General features: G+C 45.4%; 1 protein-coding gene across 1 annotated transcript in view; it reads right to left on the reverse strand.

Annotated features, from left to right (window-relative positions):
- Nucleotides 1-17732, reverse strand: part of CACNA1F (calcium voltage-gated channel subunit alpha1 F) — a 102603-nt gene extending 84871 nt beyond the window's left edge. The window contains exons 1-3 of the mRNA XM_063432517.1: nt 17676-17732; nt 17376-17520; nt 2127-2403 (exon numbers count right to left, since the gene is read on the reverse strand). Coding sequence (XP_063288587.1) covers nt 2127-2403; nt 17376-17406 — 308 coding nt within the window. The 5' untranslated portion in view covers nt 17407-17520; nt 17676-17732. The remainder of the gene's footprint in view (nt 1-2126; nt 2404-17375; nt 17521-17675) is intronic.
- Nucleotides 17733-24764: the final 7032 nt, after the last annotated feature.

The raw sequence follows: 24764 nt of genomic DNA on the forward strand, positions 1-24764 counted from the left end.
GGCTGCGGGGGGCGACCTGTTCCCTTGAATAGCCCCCACTCGCGTGGCATGGATGGGGGCTGGGTGAGGACACTATTTTCTCCCCTGTTAATGATTTTTCCAGATGTCCCACCATGGGGGACCTATACTAGGTCCCCCATTAATTGATTCATGGGGGTGGGGAGCTTATTTTTTTAGAACAGTGAGTAGGGACATTTTGGAGATTTTAATCTCCCTTAGGCTATTATGGTTGTCATGTTGACCCCCATAGAGTGAGGGAGTACATGGGGGGGCTTAGAAAGTGTCAGGGAGCACTGCTCCCTGCCGCCTCCATTTTTACATATTACAAGGAGGTTGCTGCTCGCTGGTAGTAAACTGAACGAACAAATGAACACCAATATTCGGTGTTTGTGCGTTCGTCTGAAATTTCTGTTCATTAGTCTTTCTGACGAAATTCCCATCCGAGTTTCAGACAATAGCGAATGCCCCAGTGTTTAACTGGGCATGCGCGGGAATTTCATAGCGCTATCTAGTGTGGGCAGATGACGTGTCCCACGTGGACTTCATCTGCCCACACAAAGATGGTGGTGCCCAAGGTAAATTGGGGGGCCTATGGGCATTTGGAGGTGACTAGGGGCACAATAAAATGTATTAGAGTTGGAAGGGGGGGTTAAAAAAAATATGGATGCGGCCATGACACTGCCGCTTTAACATGTATTTTTTTTATGTATGTCAGATTGTGTGTGTGTGTGCCAGAGTGTGTATCTGTGTGTGAGTGTGTATGTGCCAGTGTGTATGTGTGTGTGTGTGTCAGTGTATGTGCCAGTGTGTGTATCTGTGTATCAGTGTGTGCATCTGAATGTGTGTATATGCCAGTGTTTGCATCTGTGTGCCAGTGTGTGTGACAGAGTGTTTGTGTACGTGCCAATGTTTGTGTGTGTGTATCTGAGTGTGTATGTGCCAGTGTTTGTATCTGTTTCAGTATGTGTATCTGTGTGTCAGTGTTTGAATATATGTGTCAAGGTGTGTGTGTGTATGTGCCAGTGTGTCAGTGTGTGCATCTTTTTCTGTGTGTCTGTGTCAGTTTGTATATGAATGTGTGTGTGTGTGTGTGTGTGTGTGTGAATGAGTCTATATGTGTGTATGTGTATAAAAATGTGTCTAGAAGTTTATGTGCATACATTCCAGCAATGAAACACTAACACAACATGCAAACACACCCCATGCAAACATAAACATTACACACAAAAAAACTGAATTCAAACACCAATACTACTCACAAATGTCCATCCATGTTTAAAAGCCAACATTACATCCAAACACACCCCTGCACACAAATGCAAACATTACATACAAACACACCCCTGTATTAAGAAGCTAAAATTACATACATACACCAACTTTAAACAAAAAGGCACATCTGCTCCTATGTACTACAATCTGTTTACTATCTGTAGAAATTAGTGTATGTATAGCAGAAAAACAAATTTGCTATAAAAGACACTCTGCTAGTTAAAAGGTTTGCGTTATGGCGCGATATTTTTTTGGCGGGTTCCACGATGTTGGTACACTATGTCAAAGGGTTCCACATGAAAAATGAATTGGGAACCCCTGCCATAGACAGAAAGCAAGCCAGAAGTTGCAGTCCAAAGAGGAATTTTCTCAAAATTTAGGTTATTCACTAAAGTAAGAATTCAAAGTGAATTTCAAATTTAAGGTTAAAATAGCCAAACTGAAGTCAGCTGTGGCTTTCAGTTCGATTTCTCTGACCTTAAATGTCAAATTCTCTTTAGTGAATAACCCTGTTAGTATTACAAAACAAAATACAAAGAGGATATATTACATCTAATTTTTGCTAAAATTTTTGTTAAAACAAAAAAAACTTCACAGTTCTCCTTTAAACTAAAATATAAGCTAAGAATGCTTACACTGATAGAATGGTGACATTTACCTCAGAATTAGCCATATGCACCTGTTTACATAGCAATACTTTTTGCAACTGCCAACAAAACAAAACAAAAACACACCCTTATTTGGTAATAACCATAAATACATATCTTTTCAAAATAAGTTACATTTCCCTTTAATTTCTCCCACAAATTGTGGACACACAAATCTGCCATTAATTTGATTTTGCTGAAGGATACTTCCATTCCACAATGCTGATGCAGGCCCTTCGAATGGGATTGTTAAGATGCATGCAAAAGAGCGCCCTGGGGTTTCTGTGTACTCCACTTCCTCCCTGGTTCTTGTGTTTGCTATAATGCTGTCTCTTCTTGTGAGCCTGAGAGCTGGTGGTGGAATTTAGAGTATCTGTGCCATTGATCACCACTCCGTCCATGGAATACCTCCAACAGGACAGCACAGCCTCAGCACCTTCCATGAAGGGTTCTGCCTCCTCACTGGAGTACGGAGGAACTGGGCCTACAATCAGAATGATGGGCAAGTAAGAAAATGTTTTTAAGGCAAGAAATGTAATTGCCACAGGCAGTGTGTACAGACATTAAGAATCTAGCACAGTGGTTCCCAAACCAGTCCTCGTGGCCCACCAACAGTCCAGGTTTTGTCAGTATCGCCAATGGAATAAACCAAGGAATGCATAAATCCCAGATTTTTGGTGGGCCATGAGGACTGGTTTGGGAACCACTGATTTAGCAGGTATCATTAAATAGGCACTCTAAGCACCAAAGCCACTACAGTAGTTGCTATGCATCTGTGGGTGCGTTTCCTCAGAATTACATCGATACATAGCTACATAGTAATCTAGGTTGAAAAAAGACCAAAGTTCAACCTTGAAGCCCATTCATTTATGTTGTTGATCCAAAAAAAAGCAACAAAAAAAAATAAGAATTGTAAACATTTCCAATTATGCCTCAAAAAGGGGGGGGGGGGGGGATCCTTCCTGATTCCTTAATGGCAATCAGATTTTGCCTTGGATCAGCAAACTGTCTACATGTATATCAATTATATCCTTAAATATTATGTTCAACCTCTTTAGGTAGCAAATTCCACATCTTTATTCTTCTTATTGTAAAGAACAATATTATCTGCTGTAAGTAAAAACGCCTTTCTTCCAGTGTCAATGAGTGACCTCTTCTCTTGTATATTGCAGTTAATAAACAGGTTAGCACATAGTGGTTTGTACTGACCCTGTATATATTTGTATAGTGATATCATATTCCCTCTGAGTTGTCTTTTTCTACAAAAAGAATATTATGGTTTTCTAGTCTTTCTTTATAACTAATGTTTTCCATTCCCCTTATTAATTTTGTAGCTCCCATCTGCACTTGTTCTGCAACATCCTTCTTTAAAACTGTTGCCCAAAATTATACCACGTATTCAAGGTGGGGTCTTGCCATTGATTTATAAAAAGGCAAAATTATATTTTGATCATGTAAATCAATACCCCTTATAATACATGAAAGCACCTTACTAGCTTTTGTCATCTTGAATTGTTCCTAAGTCCTTTTAATTTAATGTTATCCATAACTCCACCCCATTTAATGTATAAGTGGCTTTTGGTTTCCTTATTCCAAAATGAATGACTTTGCATTCATCTGTATTGAATCTCATCTGCCACTTGCCTGCCCAGCCCCCAATTTATCCAAATCCCTCTGTAGAAAAATGATATCAGGATTAGACTGTATTTTCTTACCTAGTTGTGTGTCCTCTGCAAACACCAACTGTGAAGAAAATAGACTGTGAAGAAAATAGACTGAGTTCGGCATTTTCTTCTGTATTCGTGCTTTTCTGCACCATTTTGTTCATTTTGGATTTTTTGGTTCGGCAGTTTAAAACTACCGAACACCGCCCACTCTCCTAACTTCAAAAAGAACCGTCTATTAAGAGCTCTCCGGGCTTGTTTTCACGAAAGGAGGCAGCGGGACTTGGTCGTTGAGTGTCTGGAACTAAAATCGGACACTCGACCTCCCGAACCACCGCTGAAACTACCGAATGCCTGCTTCCTTTAGTTGCCGAACAGCCAGGTGAGCGCCATTCGGTAGTTTGGTTCACACGAACAAGGGGAGCAATCGCTCCTATGAGCCAGGAGGATCCATTCGGGACTTTATTAGTTTTTATGCCATTTACTGAATTGACTGACCGCACACGCTGAATTCGTGGAACTGTTTTGGGCAGGAGCCTCGTGTGTGGGCGGTAACTTATGACTTCCATACTTTTTGAGAACCCCTGAACCGATCTGGGTGAAATTTGAATATGTTGGTCCCCCAGATCGGGGCTATCAGTTGATATGTGGGGATACCTTGTGTGTAAAGGGGTGTTCTAATTTTTGGGAAAATTGTGTGCCCTCTGCCTGGAGATAATTTGGTTATCCCTTAACTTATCTCAATATCTCCCAGGCAGAGAGAGGGCGGGTATTACTGTAAATCTGTAAATCTGTATGCTGATTGGTTATTGTCTTTGTTTACTGTGGGAGGTCCTCTTGCAGGAGGATTCTCATAAAAGCCAATGTGGCATCAATAAAAATAATTCTTGTTACACCCTTCATGAAGTCTAGGCTCATGCTTGGGGAATATTCTACTTGCTGGGGAGAATCATCTTGGAAGCTGCATTCATCTACACTATTCCTCTACCTCCTAACTGCAGTTATAATCACGTATGCTCAGCTATTGGGAAAGGAAGACCACTGCAGGTCTTGACACCAACAAATGACTTTCAAAGTCCACTTCAAGATCACTTCAAGGCACTCTAATTACCACTTTTGTCCAGTTTCAAAATTTTCCATTTACAACTACGCTCTGCACTCTATCTTTAAGACAGTGTTCAATCCAAGAAAATGATTTTTCGTCTAAACCAACTGATTTCAGTTTTACTGGTAACCTTTTTGTGTGTCATTGATAAGTAAAATACCCTGGGCTTAGTCCAGCACTCTTATCCTATCATGAGTGCTGGATTACACAGCTTATAATGGCAGTGGAGTTTCTCCTCTTTTGGCTAATTCCCCCCAATATTACCCTAAAGCTATCTAAATGTTCAGTGAAAGGTGCAGACAAATGGACAAATGGAGATAGAGCCACAAGGGTTTATTTACAGAGCAGTGACCAGGGTAATAAGGGGTGAATTACAATAAATCCCAAGTATACCTGGGTAAAAAGAGGCAAACATATATAATGCAGTTATACAGGGGAGCTACAATATGTCACAAGTATACTGAGTGTTAAGAGGGAAACTTCAATGTATCACAGATATAGGCTGTGACAAACTCCCCTTTCCATGTGAGTTTGCCACAAGCTCCTGGAGGAACCTGCTTGCCAGCCTCCTGCCCACAGACTATGGACCCTGTAAAATGCGATGTAAAAGTCTCCGTTCGTGTATTTGGACTATGTGGTTCGGGAACCAAACAGCCGCACGAACCGGAGGCCACCTTGGAGCTTCTTAAGCCTAACTGATACCTTTTAGCAATTTCCACCACAGTATTCTAAGTGTTCGTCTGGGTGGCCGCATTTCCTATGGACGACCACGAGATGGCGGCCATCTTGTTCGCATGAACACAGGCCGTGGTGTTTGGTCGTCGAGTTCATGGAACTATTTTCGGACACTGAAACACCCGAACACTGCTGGACTTCCATGATCGCCTGCATTCGGTTCTACAACACTTAGAAAGACAATGTTCGGTGGAAACGTTCACACGAACAAGGGAAACAAGCTCCAGGGTAAGAACATTGACTATGTTCGTAGTTTGTTCGGTTTTTAAACTACCGAACTAGACCGACCGAAAGACCTGATTCTGTGGAACTGTTTTGGTCCTAGGACCATGAGTGCGGTCAGTCAAATTATGACTTCCAGGAAGTTCCTGAACCCCTGAACCGATCTTGGTGGTCACCCAGATTGGGGCTATCAGGGGATGTAACTTTTGTTTTTAAGGTACTATTGGGTAAGCATGTGCATGGGGAAAATATTCGACTCGGTTCGGCATTCCGAAATTCGGGACTTAAACAATTCTGGACTTAAACAATTCGGGACTTCGACAATTCGGCACTTCGGCAACTTCGGCACTTAAACACTTCGGAACTTTGGCACTTCGGAACTTCGCCACTTCGGAACTTCGGCAACTTCAGAACTTCGGATCTTAGACACCTCGGTAACTTTGGCACTTCGGAACTTCAGCAATTTCGGAACTTCGTCAACTTCGGAACTCCAGCATTTCGCTACTTTTGTTGCAGCCGCTTGGTAGATAACTCCCTAATAAAAATTACTTAGTATTAGTAAATTGTGCCCCTACTCGCTATACCGCGAGTAGGGGCATGTCTATTAAACAGTGAGCAGCCTGTGGCTGCTCACTGTTAAAAAAATAATAAAAAAGGGTCCCCCCTCGCTGAGCGGGTGGGGGCCCTAAAGTAAAAAAAAGGGGGGAGGACCTATTGTCCTCCCCACCGGCCTCCACCCCTGAGCGGCGGTGGGTGCCCTAAATAAAAATTGGGGGGGACCTAATGTCCTCCCCCCTGGCCCCCACCCCTGAGCGGTGGGTGGGGGCCCTAAACAAGAATAAGGGGGGAACCTAATGTCCTCCCCCTGGCCCCCACCCTGGGTGGGTGGGGGCCCTACAGTAAAATAAGGGGGGGACCTAAGGTCCTCCCCCCTGGCCCCCACCCCTGAGCGGCGGGTGGGGGCCCTAAATACAAATGGGGGACCTATTGTCCTCCCCCCTGGCCCCCACCCTTGAGCGGTGGGTGGGGGCCCTAAACGAGAATGGGGGGGACCTAATGTCCTCCTCCCTGGCCCCCACCCCTGAGCAGTGGGTGGGGGCCCTAAACAAGAATAGGAAGGGGGGAACTATTGTCCTCCCCCTGGCCCCCACCCCTGAGCAGTGGGTGGGGGCCCTAAATACAAATTGGGGGGACCTATTGTCCTCCCCCCTGGCCCCCACCCTTGAGCGGCGGGTGGGGGCCCTAAATACAAATGGGGGAGACCTAATGTCCTCCCCCCTGGCCCCCACCCCTGAGTGGTGGGTGGGGGCCCTAAACAAGAATAAGGGGGGGAACCTATTGTCCTCCCCCTGGCCCCCACCCCTGAGCGGTGGGTGGGGGCCCTAAATACAAATTGGGGGGACCTAATGTCCTCCCCCTGGCCCCCCACCCCTGAGCGTCGGGTGGGGGCCCTAAATACAAACTGGGGGGGACCTATTGTCCTCCCCCCTGGCCCCCACCCCTGAGCGGCGGCTTGGGGCCCTAAATACAAATTGGGGGGGACCTAATGTCCTCCCCCCTGGCCCCCACCCCTGAGCGGCGGGTGAGGGCCCTAAATAAAAATGTAACCCCCCTCCCCCCAGGTGACTAGGGGTCCCCAAACCCCTAGTCACCCTCTTCCCAAAAAAATAAACTCCTACCTACCCCCCTCACTCTAAAAATAATGAGGGGGGACCATTTAACTAAGTACCTGTAAAAATAAAAATAAACTTACCATTCGATGTTTTCTTTCTTCTAAAATCTTATTTTTTTTAGCCCCAAAAAAGGGCAAATAAAAATCCATATTAACCGCCGCAATAAAAAAAAAGAAAAAAAAAAAACGAGCGCAAAAATAAATTCCATCTTCACCCGGCGAGGGCTCCGCGCAGACTTATAAAGCCTTGCCCCACCCTGCAATTAGGCTCAGAGCACTTTGATTGGTGGGTTTAAGCCATCCAATCAGAGTGCTCTGACAGGTAAATGAAGAGACTGACAGGTAAGTCTCTACATTTACCTGTCACAGCACTGTGATTGGTTGGTTTGAAATCCTTCCCCCGCCCTGCAGAGCTCAGTCTGCGCGGAGCCCTCCATGGGTGAAGATGGATTTTTTTTTTTGTGTCGGTTATTATGGATTTTTATTTGGCCTCTTTTGGGGCTGAAAAAAAGAAGATTTTAGAAGAAAGAAAACATCGAATGGTAAGTTTATTTTTATTTTTACAGGTATTTAGTTAAAGGTCCCCCCTCATTATTTGTAGCGTGAGGGGGGTAGGTAGGAATTACATTTTTTGGCGGAGGGGGTAACTAGGGGTTTGGGGACCCCAAGTCACCTGGGGGGAGGGGGTTAAATATGTATTTAGGGCCCCCACCCCCCACTCAGCGGTGGGGGCCAGGGGTGAGGACATTAGGTCCCCCCCTATTCTAGTTTAGGGCCCCCACCCACCGCTCTGGGGTGGGGGCCAGGGGGGAAGGACATTAGGTCCCCCCCCATTTGTGTTTAGGGCCCCCACCCACCACTCAGAGGTGGGGGCCAGGGGGTAGGACATTAGGTACCCCAAATTTGTATTTAGGGCCCCCACCCACTGCTCAGGGGTGGGGGTCAGGGGGGAAGGACATTAGCCCCCCCTTATTCTTGTTTAGGGCCCCCACCCACCGCTTAGGGGTGGGGGCCAGGGGTGAGGACATTAGGTCTCCCCCCCAATTTGTATTTAGGGCCCCCACCCACCGCTCAGGGGTCAGGGGTGGGGGCCAGGGGGGAGGACAATAGCCCCCCCCCCCCCCCCGTTTTTATTTAGGGCCCCCGACGATCAGGGGTGGGGGCCGGTGGGGGGGACAATAGGTCCTCCCCCCTTTTTTTACTTTAGGGCCCCTACCCGCCGCTCAGGGGTGGGGGCGGGGGGGGGCAATAGGACCACAGGCTGCTCACTGTTTAATAGACATGCCCCTACTCGCAGTATAGCGAGTAGGGGCATAATTTACTAATACTAAGTAATCTTTACTTAGTATTAGTAAATTTGGCTGAAAGACCAATTTAGGTCTTTCAGCCTTTTAGTAGATAGTTCCCTAATACCGTGGGAATTAGGGAGTTATCTACTTATTCATTCCTGTCATTACACTGACTGGCTAAGTAACTTACATTTTATATGAATGTATGTTACTTGATTGTTGTAAGTGTTGCAAACGCTTACAGCTGAATCTTGTCTATGTTTGTATACTTTTTATTTAAAATTGTATACAGTGTAACATTCTTCTTCTTTCACTAGGTAAGTATATTAGTACTTAGGCAATACTGTGCTTCGGAACTTCGGAACTTCGGCACTTTGACACCTCGGAACTTCAGCAACTTCGGAACTTCGTCACTTCAGCAATTCGGCACTTCGGAAATTCGTTAATTTCGGCACTTCGGGACTTCGACAATTCGGCACTTCGGCAATTCAACTATTCGGAAATTCGGAAGCACCCGAATGTCCGAATTAACCGAAATTCGTCCCGAAACGAATTGCACATGTCTACTATTGGGGTGTTTGGGAAATGTGTGTTTTTTGTGCCTGGAGATAATTGAGTTTAATACAATGCTTGACTCAATTATCCCCCAGGCACAGGGGAAGGATTATCTTGTTTTGTATGGGAGTGTCCTTGACCTGAGAGCCAATGTAATCGTGTGTATGTTTTTATTGTAGTCTACTCTAAGGTCCAGGGGGGAGTGCACCTTGCATTGGGACCTGCATATATGGCCAGTTGTGGCTGCCAATAAACGTATTCCAGCTTGTACTCCCAAAACTATGTGTCGTCTGGTTACTGGGAGGAGAAAGGGCTACTCTTTAATCACTGTTCCAGTGTAGAGTATTCAATGGGGAAAGTCCTTGTAAGGACTAGAGCTCCCAGGACTGTCATCCAGTGCCTCGGGGTGTCTAGAGTGAGTCCCCCATTCGGCTCCAGGAGGGAGCGGTTCCAGGACCCCAGTCAAGCCATGGCGACTGTTTGCAAGAGTGCTGCGGTTTGTCCCCTGTTCCAGCTAGAAAGCGATCCTTGACGGAGGTACTCAGCCAGGGGTACAGGGAGCTCCGTTACATAGGCCTTGCAACATAATATTACAGGTACAGTATTTCCCAGAGCAATAAAACATGAGCTACAATATATCAAAGACAGGGGAGGGCTGGCAGCCTTAGGCCTGGGGGGCAAATCCAGTCAAGTGGCCCATTACACCAAAAGGAGAGTAAAAACACCTTTCCCATGTGATTGAAAGTGTGTGTGTGGGGGGGGGGGGGAGCCGTCACCTAAACAGACAATCAATGACAGGCACACACACTTGCTGATTTGGCACACACTAAAAAACACACACTCACTGACAGGCACACGCACACACTCACTGACAGGCACACAGACACACACAGAAAGACACATTGTTACAGGCATACTGACTCACACAGACAGACATACTGACATACACAGGCATACTGGCTGACACAGACAAATTGGCACACACACAGAGACATACTTGCACACAGACATACTGACACACACACAGAGATACATACTGTTACTCACACAGAAAGACACACTGTTACAGGCATACTGGTACTCACACAGACATACTGACACACACACAGGCATACTGGCTGACACACACAGACAAACTGGCACACACACAGAGACATACTTGCACACACATAGACAGACATACTGACATACACACAGACAGACATACTGGCACACACATAGACAGACATACTGATGCACACACACAGACATAATGATGCGCACACACACAGACATACTGACGCGCACACACACTGACATACTGACATACTGACACACACAGACATACTGACACACACAGACATACTCATACACACACACTCAAACTTTACACTTTTAAAACCAGTGGACAGGGGCTGAGTAAGGGGACAGGGCTGTAATGGGGGACAGGGGGTGGTAGTGGAGGGTATAAGCTGTAATTGGGGGTTTAGGAAATGTACGGGGGGATAGGGGCTGAAGCAAGTTGATGGCTACAATTTGGGAAAGGGGCTGTGGTGTGGGTAATATGGGTTGCAATTGGGGGAGAGGAGCTGTAGTGGAGATGTTATGGGGCTGCGGTGGGGGGCATGGGGCTGAGGAAGGGGGCAGGAGCTGAGAGGGGGGAAAGGAGCAGGGAAAGGGTGGGACAGGGGCTGACCAAGGGGACAGGGTCTGAGGTAGGGGACATGGGCTGACTAAGGGGACAGGGGCTGAGGAGGGGGGACAGGGGCTGAGGAGGGGGGACAGGGGCTGAGGAGGGGGGACAGGGGCTGAGGAGGGGGGACAGGGGCTGAGGTAGGGGACAGGGGCTGAGGTAGGAGCTGACTAAGGGGACAGGGGCTGACGAAGGGGAGGTGGGGACAGGGGCTGAGGTGGGGACAGGGGCTGACTAAGGCTGAGGTGGGGACAGGGGCTGAGGTGGGGACAGGGGCTGAGGAGGGGACAGGGGCTGAGGAGGGGACAGGGGCTGAGGTGGGGACAGGGGCTGAGGAGGGGACAGGGGCTGAGGTGGGGACAGGGGCTGAGGAGGGGACAGGGGCTGAGGAGGGGACAGGGGCTGAGGTGGGGACAGGGGCTGAGGAGGGGACATGGGCTGAGGAGAGGGCAGGGCTGAGGAGGGGGCAGGGCTGAGGAGGGGGAAGGGCTGAGGAGGGGGGCAGGGGCTGACCAAGGGAAAAAGAGGTAAGCTGCAATATATCGTAGGTATACATGGGTAATAAAAGGTAAGCTGCAGTACATCACAGGTATACCTTTTAGACCAATAATATGTAACAGATATACTAGACCACGGGAAGGTAACCTTCAGCACTCGAGATGTTTTGGACTATATCTCTATATTATGTGAGATGTAGTCCACAACATTTGGAGTGCCGAAGGTTTCCTACCTTTGTACTAGACTAAGAGAGAGTGAGCGACAGTATTAAGTAGGAGTAGCGGGTTATGAAATGCCGGCAGCGCATCTCAGGATATAAAGTTAATATCCCAACATGCAGTGCACTGTACACATTATATAGAGTATGGCTGAGTGCAGGCACAGTGACATCATTAAAGGATCACTATAGTGTCAGGAAAACAAACTCGTTTTCCTGACACTATACAGGGAGTGCAGAATTATTAGGCAAATTAGTATTTTGACCACATCATCCTCTTTATGCATGTTGTCTTACTCCAAGCTGTATAGGCTCGAAAGCCTACTACCAATTAAGCATATTAGGTGATGTGCATCTCTATAATGAGAAGGGGTGTGGTTTAATGACATCAACACCCTATATCAGGTGTGCATAATTATTAGGCAACTTCCTTTCCTTTGGCAAAATGGGTCAAAAGAGGGACTTGACAGGCTCAGAAAAGTCTAAAATAGTGAGATATCTTGCAGAGGGATGCAGCACTCTTAAAATTGCAAAGCTTCTGAAGCGTGATCATCGAACAATCAAGCGTTTCATTCAAAATAGTCAACAGGGTCGCAAGAAGCGTGTGGAAAAACCAAGGCGCAAAATAATTGCCCATGAACTGAGAAAAGTCAAGCGTGCAGCTGCCAAGATGCCACTTGCCACCAGTTTGGCCATATTTCAGAGCTGCAACATCACTGGAGTGCCCAAAAGCACAAGGTGTGCAATACTCAGAGACATGGCCAAGGTAAGAAAGGCTGAAAGACGACCACCACTGAACAAGACACACAAGCTGAAACGTCAAGACTGGGCCAAGAAATATCTCAAGACTGATTTTTCTAAGGTTTTATGGACTGATGAAATGAGAGTGAGTCTTGATGGGCCAGATGGATGGGCCCGTGGCTGGATTGGTAAAGGGCAGAGAGCTCTAGTCCGACTCAGACGCCAGCAAGGTGGATGTACTGGTTTGGGCTGGTATCATCAAAGATGAGCTTGTGGGGCCTTTTCGGGTTGAGGATGGAGTCAAGCTCAACTCCCAGTCCTACTGCCAGTTTCTGGAAGACACCTTCTTCAAGCAGTGGTACAGGAAGAAGTCTGCATCCTTCAAGAAAAACATGATTTTCATGCAGGACAATGCTCCATCACACGCGTCCAAGTACTCCACAGCGTGGCTGGCAAGAAAGGGTATAAAAGAAGAAAATCTAATGACATGGCCTCCTTGTTCACCTGATCTGAACCCCATTGAGAACCTGTGGTCCATCATCAAATGTGAGATTTACAAGGAGGGAAAACAGTACACCTCTCTGAACAGTGTCTGGGAGGCTGTGGTTGCTGCTGCACGCAATGTTGATGGTGAACAGATCAAACCACTGACAGAATCCATGGATGGCAGGCTTTTGAGTGTCCTTGCAAAGAAAGGTGGCTATATTGGTCACTGATTTGTTTTTGTTTTGTTTTTGAATGTCAGAAATGTATATTTGTGAATGTTGAGATGTTATATTGGTTTCACTGGTAAAAATAAGTAATTGAAATGGGTATATATTTGTTTTTTGTTAAGTTGTCTAATAATTATGCACAGTAATAGTCACCTGCACACACAGATATCCCCCTAAAATAGCTAAAACTAAAAACAAACTAAAAACTACTTCCAAAAATATTCAGCTTTGATATTAATGAGTTTTTTGGGCTCATTGAGAACATGGTTGTTGTTCAATAATCCTCAAATATACAACTTGCCTAATAATTCTGCACTCCCTGTACAACCCTTAGGTCCCCCCACCCTCAGGACCGCCCTTCCTTGGTGCTGAAGGGGTTAAAACCCCTTCAGCTACTTACTTTAATCCAGCGCCGGGCTCCCTCAGCGCTGGTGACCTCTTCTCCCCCGCCGACGTCAGCTCCCGAGTGGAAGCAATACGCATGCGCATCGCAGATCCGCCTCTAGCGGCTGTCAGGAAGACAGCCACTAGAGGCTGGATTAACCCTGCAATGTAAACATAGCAGTTTCTCTGAAACTGCTATGTTTACATCTGAAGGGTTAAAACCTGGGGAACCTGGCACCCAGACCACTTTGTTGAGCTGAAGTGGTCTGTGTGACTATAGTGTCCCTTTAATAGATAATTCCAAACACCACGACCACTTCAATGATTTAAAGTGGTGAGGGTGCCTGAAATCTGTATGTGCAAGGTTTTGCTTTGAAATACTGCACATACAGAAATTAACCCCTTAGCTGTGGGAGGCGAAAACATGCACATACTATAAAAATATTACTGTGCTCTGTGCAGGAGGATAGTGAGCTGCATCTGGTAAACTTTTGAATGATCGTTGGCTGTAAGACTCTCCCTCTATAGCATGCAGGGGCGTATTAGCCGCGAGGCAAACAAGGCATTTGCCTTGGGCGGCATTTTCCAGGGGGCGGCAAAAAAAGCCGCCCCCAAATGCCCAAGGCAAATGTCGTGTTAGCCTTGCGGCTAAAAGACATGCCGGCGGGCTCCTGGGCGGTCGGGCGGCGCTGGTGGGCAGGCTGGCGAGGGAGCACTTCCCCTGAGCTGTCTGCTCAGCTCCCTCGCCAGCCGCAGAGTGAGGCTGGGAGGCGGAGCCGGAATATGACGTCATATTCCGGCTCCCAGCCTCACTCTGCGGCTGGCGAGGGAGCTGAGCAGACAGCTCAGGGGAAGTGCTCCCTCGCCGTCCGCCCGTCCGCCAGGCAGTGCCGCCCGATCACCCAGCAGCCACTGGACCACCAGGGAGGAAGAGACACCCCCCTCCCCAGCATTCCCAAAGGTAAGGAGGCGGGGGGGGGGGGGGGTGATAAATAAAAAAAAAAGTGTGAAAAATAAATTTAAAAAAAATGTGTGAAAAATAAATTTTAAAAAATGTGTTAAAAATAAATTTTAAAAAATGTGTTAATGTGGGTGGGTGAGTGTGTGTCTGTGTCTGTTAGTGTGTGTGTGTGTGTGTGTGTTAGTGTGTGTGTGTGTGTGTGTGTGTGTCTGTTAGTGTTTGTGTCTGTTAGTGTGTGTGTGTGTGTGTCTGTTAGTGTGTGTCTGTTAGTGTTTGTGTCTGTTAGTGTGTGTGTCAGTGTGTGTGTCTGTTAGTGTTTGTCTGTTAGTGTTTCTGTCTGTGTCTGTTAGTGTGTGTGTCTGTGTCTGTTAGTGTGTGTGTCTGTTAGTGTGTGTGTCTGTTAGTGTGTGTGTGTCTGTTAGTGTGTGTGTGTGTCTGACTGTGTGTGGCTGTTAGTGTGTGTGTGTCTGTTAGTGTGTGTTTGCCTGTGAGTGTATGTGTATGTTAGTGAGTGTGTGTGTCTGCTAGTTTGTGTCTGCTAGTGAGTGAGTGTGTGTCTGTTAGTGTGTGTCTGTTAGTGAGTGTTTGTCTGTTACTGAGTGTGAGTGTGTCTGTTAGTGTGTGTGTGTTTCTGTTAGCGAGTGTGTGTTTCTGTTAGCTAGTGTATGCGTATCTGTCAGTGAATGTGTGTGTGTGTATTTAGAATGCGGGGCGGGGGGAAAGGTTGGGTGGGGGTGGCGCGGAGGGAGGGGGGGCGCCTGAGTTTTGTCCTGCCTAGGGCAGCACAAAACCAGGATACACCACTGATAGCATGTACAGAGTGAGGGAGAGGAGGTAGAAAGCTGCCCCAGGGATGCCACAGCCGAACAGTACCCGCATGTACAAGGCCCAACACCGGCAGCAGATTCATACGACGGCAAAGGGGATCACAGCTGCACCTCCCGCATACCAGAGGCTCCTGCTGAAAGCCGGAGTCGGGTGAACCCCCGAGACTGAGGTCCCAGAGACTGTAAGCACCAACCACTGTGGACTCACGATGCAGCTTACCAACGATACTACCCTCCTCTTTGCCTTTTAGCCTAGGGTGTATTCCCCTCTAATCTTGCAGAGTTATTCCTGTACCTAATCAGTGTAGCAGGTCTTCTATATTTTTCCTATATATCTCTCATTACAGACAGCTGGCTACAGAAGTCCACTTACTGCATAGGTGCCATATACCAGCCAGCTACTGCCTACTGCCATGCTGCAAAACATGCAATTACGCTCTAATAACCTAGTATTGTTAAGCATCAATCATTTTTGTTTTGTAATTAGCCTGTATACCCTCATACAAGTACAAAAAAATTGTTCTTAGCGTTAGAAATATAAGTTTCAACTGACATGCCATTATACTGTTACCCCTGTAGTTTTGAAGTAACAGAATACCCTTGGTACCTACACTTTATCCCATCTGCAGCATATACAAACTACAGGTCTAAACAGGATGCTAATTGCTGTTGCCTTTATTTCGATTTTTTTTTTTTTTTACTTTGTATGAATCTTGCTGTTGTGGCCAGAATAGCGAGGGAACAGAATTATTCATAGTCCTTTGCATTGTTCTTTGCTCGGTCCTAAGCATGATTAGATAGGCATGCAGTAATAAGCTACTGCCTGGCCACATTTATAACACACAAGCAGTGCTTCACCTGACATATAATTGTCCTAATCCACTTGATGTTTCGCTTATGGTTATCTACTTTAGTATAAATACGCTACTCTTGTTAGTAATCTTATCGAATGCTTAAATAATATAAAATGAGGCAGTTCCTCATAGGAGATGTTGTACTGTGTTAACATGACCCCAAGCTGTATGAAAACCGTACATCCCTTCTTCTTTATTCTCTACCCCATTTAACAAATGCCTGAATAAAAGAAAGATTGACAAAAAAAAGAAAGCTACCAGCTCTGCTCTTATCATATATCAAGAAGTGTCACTAGTCATTGTAAAATAATTAATCAAAGTCCTTCTAGAGTAAAATATTTCTCTATTTTTTTTGCTTATGCATTAGTTAGAACAAGTTAAAGGGTCACTATAGGCATCAAGACCACTTTGTCTCAATACATTGGTCTGGGTGCCCTGTCCTCATAGTTTTAATCTTGCAACTGATGATCATTGATTTTGATGATCTCAGCCATGGAGGTGGGCCCAGCCATGGAGGTGGGCCCAGCCATGGAGAGTGCACCGCAGCATGGGAGAAAGGGTAAGTTTTCATGAACTCAGGGCGGGTGGGGGTTTCCAGTAAACAAAAGTTTTGCATTAGAAATTTCTATTGCATTAGAAATACACATTTGTTCTTTTAAATATATTGTTGCAGAATTAGAATTTTTTGTCCAATGAATATGAGAATATGAGAACTCTGAAAATGGGCAAAAGTTTAAGGAAACCTCAATTGCATGCCCTTTGATTAAAAAAAATATACACAAACAATATATTTGGGCTCACTTAGATACAGTTTCTACAGATTATACGATCTGGAAATTGTCCAATTGTGTGAGCCGCAATGCCCTCAGTCACATAATGCATAACCTCTCCTACCACCAATGTAAGCTCATCAAAATACAATCATATCCCCGTACACAAATGGCACATGCATACACTTCTCAATAATACCCTACCCAAAACACAGTCATACTCCATTCAATGAACAACACACCCACCACCAATATACCCTTGCCCACGTACAGTCAAAGCTTCACCCACAAATGACATACCCTTATTCAGCACCAATATACCCTCACCAAATTTCAATTATGCTCACCAACAAAAGCCCTATTCACATCCACCACCAATATAGCTTCTCTAAAAATACAATCCTACCCTCACCCACCACAAATGTCGCTTAGCCAAAATAAAGTCATCCCCTCATCCATAAAAGTCATAACCTTCTTTACCATTAGTCTACACCCACTCTAAAATACAATCATACCCCTACCAAATCTCGATATGTGCCTTCATCAAAATACAATTATGCGAGCATCCAATTCATACCTTTGTCATCTTCCACTGTTTCTGACATCATCTTCACAAAGTGGGGTTATTGGAACTTGATAAACTCATGAATTTTATAGTTCTCAACCCGTTTTCTTGACGGCCCGCCGCATTCCAAAGACTTTTCTTCACCCTGGCTCCAGTGCTAGAGAGAGGAAGATTGATATAGAGAGATTAATCAGTTGACAGATGCAGAGCTAGAATGATTGAGATTGTCCGGAATAATTTGAAAGTAAAAGTGAGGATCAGAGTGGGGAGAAGGGGTGATGGGAACAGGCTATGAGGGCCTTGGCCTTTTACCTGGGGATAGTATAAGGAGCCAGTTATCTCTCCATGTTGTGATATGCCATGTCAGACAGTGCCCAGGTCCTGCTGGGATGACTGATTCCCCTCTCCCCCCCACCCCACACACCATCAGGGGATTACCACAGATTGAATGCTGAGCCTTTAAAACAGGTGGGGGAGGGACCAGGCTTAATGTTTACAGAGAATACAAAGCCCTATGACATTTATATATGGACAGTTTGTCGTATAGAGATATATATGATAAATATATAGATATATATAATATTAGATGGACAAAATGATTTTACACCGTAGAGGAACAGAGCGTTATACACAGAGGATCATTTGAACACAGGGTCATTTTCAGAGTCATTGGGCTGACAATATATTTATTGTATAGAAAGCATGGTGCGTAATATGGAGTTAATACAGTGGGTATTTTTTTTAAATTAGGAATTGAAGAAGGAATTGGTATTTCAGATTAGAGTCATTTGACAGCTATACTTTCTGTCAAGTTCAATGTGCCAAGCTGGACCTAAGGCAGTCCAGTAAATCCTAAACATCTCAAAAACAGACTCAATGTAGCACGGCCTTCTCTGATTAAGCCCTCTTGAGTCTGCCACTTGGTGACTATTCACTAAACAGTGAATTGTGTTGCGTTGAAAGCCAAATTGCTAAATATAGTCTAAAATACCCAAGTTGAAGATTTTTTTTCCAATCACCTATTTTAGCCTATCTTCTGCAATTCAGTTCTCAATCTATGGATAAATGTTCACTGAGTAAAACTCTTAGATGTTTAGAAACTGGAATAGTGGATAATTAGCAAAAGGACATGTTAGGCCCACATTCCAGTTCGTTGATAAAAGATATGGCCCCTTTGTATCTTTTTGCCAATTTCACAGAAAAAAAAAAAAGTAAATGATCAGTGACTTTGATGGGCTTATGGTAGAGGGGATAACCATGTGTTCAATTCATTGGGACAGGGTAGGTAGTTTCATGCAAAATACAGAATCTTCTAGAATAATACTTTGTAGCTCTATTGAAAGAACTTGGACATTCTGGGCCATCATTATACTGATGCAGGAAAGCCCCTCGAAGTAGGGTTGTCTTAACAGCATTATAGGTCCCAGGACAAAGCAGTGCACTGGGGCCCTGCCTACACAAGCGCTCACAGAAATGAAAATGTACAAAATCATTTTTTTAAAACATTAAAAAAACATGCTATACAGCAGAGATTAATCCACACAAAGGTTTAGCAGGTATAAGGGGGAGGCAACTGACAAGGACTGTTAAAAAATATTTGCAGAACCTAATTTTAGCTTTACAACTTCATCAGATGATGTGTGTTGATTTTGTCTTAATTATGTACAATTAGCACGTGTACATTGCTTTCGTCAAGGTCAAGATATGTAACTTGCAACAGCAGAATTGCATGTTCAGATAACAGCTGGTACTGATGTGATTATTCCATCTAAACGTTTAATAAAGAGCGTTTGAAGGTTCTGAATAAATCTCCTGGAATAATATACTGAAACGTTGGCAAGTCTATGGGCGCTATACGTTTGGTGCCAACGGCAACTGCCAAGTGTGCCCATGTGTTTAGACAGCCCTGCCTCTAAGACAAGAGACAACAGGGAGAAAGTGACACTATTGGGGGTCTTTGCAAATTTTGACAAGGGTCCAGTGGCAGGGTGCAAGTGGCCATGGGTACCATCAAAGGTAAGTTTAGTTACCTGAAGCTGTCCCTCGTGGCCGCCGCCATCTTCATCCTAGGGACCTTCTTCCGCTCCTGGCACTTCACATGCCAGGAGCTGCAACAGTGTTGTACTTCATAGATACATGATGAGCTGTATCCCACAGGCTGCTGACATTGGACAAAAGTTGAAGTGTAAGGTTTGTTGATGACTACGGTTTGTCCATAAGACAAAGTCTTATTGTATTTTTGAATTTAGTTATTATTTCAATGAGCCAAAATGTTGCGTGTTACCTAATAATAAATCAGCCTTGAACCATCCCTTTGTGCCCTCTAATTATTTATTGAGTAAACTGAAAATCTATTTCATAAAGATTTTTTTTCAATACTCAGAAGTGACAGAGCCACTTTAAAACTGTGTTCCAGCCAATGTAAAAACTGTGTTCTAGCCAGGAAACAATGAGCTTTTGTTTCACATTATTAATCCTTTTTGGTCCATGAAAATTTGTATGCGGAAAATGTTACAGTGAATCTTTACCAGAATATGTACACTGCTCAAAAAAATAAAGGGAACACAAAAATAACACATCCTAGATCTGAATGAATTAAATATTCTTCTGAAATACTTTGTTCTTTACATAGTTGAATGTGCTGACAACAAAATCACACAAAAATAAAAATATGGAAACCAAATTTTTTAACCCATGGAGGTCTGGATTTGGAGTCACAGTCAAAATTAAAGTGGAAAAACACACCACAGGCTGATCCAACTTTGATGTAATGTCCTTAAAACAAGTCAAAATGAGGCTCAGTAGTGTGTGTGGCCTCCACATGCTTGGATGACCTCCCTACAACGCCTGTGCATGCTCCTGATGAGGTGGCGGATGGTCTCCTGAGGGATCTCCTCCCAGACCTGGACTAAAGCATCTGCCAACTCCTGGACAGTCTGTGCTGCAACGTGACATTGGTGGATGGAGCGAGATATGTCCCAGATGTGCTCAATTGGATTCAGGTCTGGGGAAAGGGTGGGCCAGTCCATAGCATCAATGCATTCGTCTTGCAGGAACTGCTGACACACTCCAGCCACATTAGGTCTAGCATTGTCTTGCATTACGTGGAACCCAGGGCCAACCGCACCAGCATATGGTCTCACAAGGGGTCTGAGGATCTCATCTCGGTACCTAATGGCAGTCAGGCTACCTATGGTGAGCACATGGAGGGATGAGCGGCCCCCCATAGAAATGCCACCCCACACCATTACTGACCCACTGCCAAACCGGTCATGCTGGAGGATGTTGCAGGCAGCAGAACGTTCTCCACGGCGTCTCCAGACCCTGTCACATCTGTCACATGTGCTGAGTGTGAACCTGCTTTCATCTGTGAAGAGCACAGGGCGCCAGTGGCTAATTTGCCAATCTTGGTGTTCTCTGGCAAATGCCAAACGTCATGCATGGTATTGGGCTGTAAGCACAACCCCCACCTGTGGACGTCGGGCCCTCATACCACCCTCATGGAGACCGTTTGAGCAGACTCATGCACATTTGTGGCCTGCTGGAGGTCATTTTGCAGTGCTCTGGCATTGCTCCTCCTGGTCCTCCTTGCACAAAGGCGGAGGTAGCGGTCCTGTTGCTGGGTTGTTGCCCTCCTACGGCCTCCTCCACGTCTCCTGATGTACCAATTCAAGGTACTAACTCACACCTATAAAGCACTGAACAACTCCAGCCCCTCTTATATCTCCTCACAGATCCATAGGTATGTCCCTTCTCGGTCTCTCCGCTCTGCCCGTGACCACCTCCTGTCCGTTGTCCGCACTCGTACGGCCAACTCGCGCTTGCAGGACTTCTCGCGGGCGGCTCCCTTCCTATGGAATAGCCTGCCTACCGCCATCAGACTCTCCCCTAGTCTTGCATCTTTTAAGAAGTGCCTTAAAACCCATCTCTTTAGGAAAGCATATGGCCTCCAAGACTAACCCTTACCTCACATACCTGTCTCTTGCCCTCTCCTAAAGGGCAGTCCACCTTATTTGATTGCAAATTCCTGTCCTAATGTGTTTTACACCCACCTCCTATAGAATGTAAGCTCGATCGAGCAGGGTCCTCTTCAACCTATTGTTCCTGTAAGTTTATTTGTAATTGTCCTATTTATAGTTAAATCCCTTCTCATAATATTGTAAAGCGCTACGGAATCTGTTGGCGCTATATAAATTGCAATAATAATAATAATACTGGCCTGTCTCCTGGTAGCGCCACCATGCTCTGGACTCTACGCTGACAGACACAGCAAACCTTCTTACCACAGCTTGCATTGATGTGCCATCCTGGATGAGCTGCACTACCTGAGCCACTTGTGTGGGTTGTAGACTCCGTCTCATGCTACCACTAGAGTGAAAGCACCGCCAACACTCAAAAGTGACCAAAACATCAGCCAGGAAGCATAGGAACTGAGAAGTGGTCTGCAGAACCACTCCTTTATGGGGGTGTCTTGCTAATTGCCTATAATTTTCCCCTGTTGTCCATCCCATTTGCACAACAGCATGTGAAATTGATTGTCACTCAGTGTTGCTTCCTAAGTGGACAGTTTGATTTCACAGAGGTGTGATTGACTTGGAGTTACATTGTGTTGTTTAAGTGTTCCCTTTATTTTTTTGAGCAGTGTATTTTTTATTTTCTATATAATTGCTCCCCAGCACACCACATTTTACAATTATAAACTGAAAGATATACTTACTTTTTCCAGGCGAGACTCCCTCCACTTCCTTTTTCACCAAGAAGCATGCTGATGTCTTCCGACTTCTTGGCCAACCCAATGCTTCTTATAGAGAATGATTGTTGACAAGAATCACATTCCGCGCTCCTCCAGTCAAATGCTTTACAATGTTCGATGTCCTCACACATTATATGAAGCCATCAAAGTTCAATCAATGCTTCTCATAGAGAAGCATTGGAGTCAATGCTTCTCTTTGAGAAGCATTGATTGAACTTCGACAGTTTCATACAATGTGTGAGGACATCGAACATTGAAAACCAAGACTCACTCGGTTCTCACAGTTGAAGCACCATCTAGTGGCTGTCAGTGTAACAGTCTCTGTAGGTGTGTTTAGCCCCTCAATTAAAACATTGCCATACCTCTGAAATAGCAATGTACGCATACTATGATGTCCCTACAGGAGGGTAGGGGCTCTATTTCACCCCCTAGATTATTCATTATACCCCCTTAAAAAAAGTGCCAGTGCAGACACCCACTGCTTGCTGTGCAAGCTTAACTGTACTTGGCATAGTAGGCACCTGCCTACCCACACGGCAGGAGCCTAGTCTGCCCTAAAATAATGGTTTCTGGTCTAGAGGGAGTGCAGGCAGCGAGGGAGTTATGTAGTTACTGTGCTTTCCCTGCACAGCTCACACACATGCCCTACAGTGTGCCAGCAGCCAAGATATGATGTCTTCACAGCATCAGCATCACTAGAGGGTGCACAGTGATCCCACAAGCCCAACTGGCCACCAGGGAACGGATCAGCCCTCCTAGAAAATGGTAGGGAGGCTGGGTGGACCTTTATATTAAAAAAAAAATGTCTGTGTTAGATGTGTGCATGTGTCTCTGATTATGTATGTTTATTTGTGTTGATCTATGATTGTGTATGTGTGTCGGTTATTATATGTATGATTGTGTATATGTCTGTGGGTCTTTTTAAAGTTACTAACAACCTAATCGCAGCTAAATCCAAAGGCCACTACTCCATACTTATTCTTCTTGACCTCTCTGCTGCCTTTGACACCGTTGATCATGCTCTCCTCCTTCAAACTCTTCAATCACTCGGTGTTTGTAACTCTGTCCTCTCGTGGTTTTCCTCTTATCTCTCCCAACGCTCATTCAGTGTCTCCTTTTCTAATGATACCTCCTCCCCTCGTCCTGTCTCGGTTGGAGTCCCCCAAGGCTCTGTCTTCGGTCCCCTTCTATTTTCTCTTTATACTGCCTATCTTGGCAAACTTATGATCTCATTTGGATTCCACTACCACCTGTATGCTGACACCCAGGTATATCACTCCTTCCCAGACCTCTCTCCTGCCGTCCTGCAATGTGTCACTGCTTGCCTATCTTCCATCTCTGACTGGATGTCCTCCCGCTTTCTGAAACTCAATCTCTCTAAAACTGACCTCCTTGTCTTTCCTCCTCCTAATACTGATCCTCCTCTTTCGCTCTCCCTTCAAGTTAGTTGTATCCACAAAAGTCCATCCTTGCAAGCGCGCTGTCTTGGCGTCATACTTGACTCTGGCCTCACCTTTGAGCCTCACATCCAGTATGTTGCCAAATCCTATAGATTCCATTGTTAAAACATAGCCCCCATCCGCCCCTTCTACAGAAGATGCTACTAAGGACTTGTCCATGCTCTAGTAATGCTCTCGCATGGATTATTGTAACCCTCTCCTAATTGGTCTTCCCAAAAGCCATATTTCCCCTCTACAGTCTGTAATGATTGCTGCTGCCAGACTTATTTTCCTCTCTAGTCGGTCCTCTCACACCTTACCCCTCTGTCAGTCCTTACATTGGCTTCCTTTATCCTATAGGAGTCAATTCAAAGTGCTAACCCATAGTTATAAAGCACTGAACAATTCTAGCCCCTCTTATATCTTATTATAGATCCATAGGTATGCCCCGTCTCGGTCTCTCCGCTCTGCCCGTGACCTTCTCCTGTCCGCTGTTTGCACCTGTACAGCCAACTCACGCTTGCGGCTCCCTTCCTATGGAATGGTCTGTCTACTGCCATCAGACTCTCCCCTAGTGTTTAATCGTTTAAGAAGCGCCTTAACCCCTGAAGGACCAAACTTCTGGAATAAAATGGAATTATGACATGTCAGACATGTCATGTGTCCTTAAGGGGCTAAACCGCTAACCTCTACCTCACATACCTGTCTCTTGCTCTCTCCTAAAGGGCAGCACTCTACTCTCTCCTCCAGCTCTGATTCACTCCCACCTTATTTGATTGCTATTTCTGTCCTAATGTGTTTTATACCCCACCTCCTATAGACAGTAATCTCGTTTGAGCTGGGTCCTCTTCAACCCATCGTTCTGATACCGGAGAAACTGACGGAAGCGAAGCACAGAGAGATGGACACAGGTTTCTTCAGGAAGGAAGAGATTCTTTATTGGATCACTGATCGGGACTCAGAGGGACTAGCGTCACCAAAATACCACAAGTTCTGAGCCCCGGACAATAGTGCAGGCTCCTTATATAGGCACATAACTCCTCCCATATTAAGCTCCACCCGCACATTCTCTTGACCAATCAATACAAGTAAGAATTAACTTCCTGCTTGACCGCATGGCTTGTCCAGCACAATGGAGGAGGGGAATACTACATCCTGTATTCTTGCACATGCTCCGTACACTACTGATCGTATCTTGCCTCGTGCAAC

This window comes from Pelobates fuscus, chromosome 9 (assembly GCF_036172605.1).
Source record: "Pelobates fuscus isolate aPelFus1 chromosome 9, aPelFus1.pri, whole genome shotgun sequence".
In the NCBI taxonomy this organism is placed as follows: domain Eukaryota; kingdom Metazoa; phylum Chordata; class Amphibia; order Anura; family Pelobatidae; genus Pelobates; species Pelobates fuscus.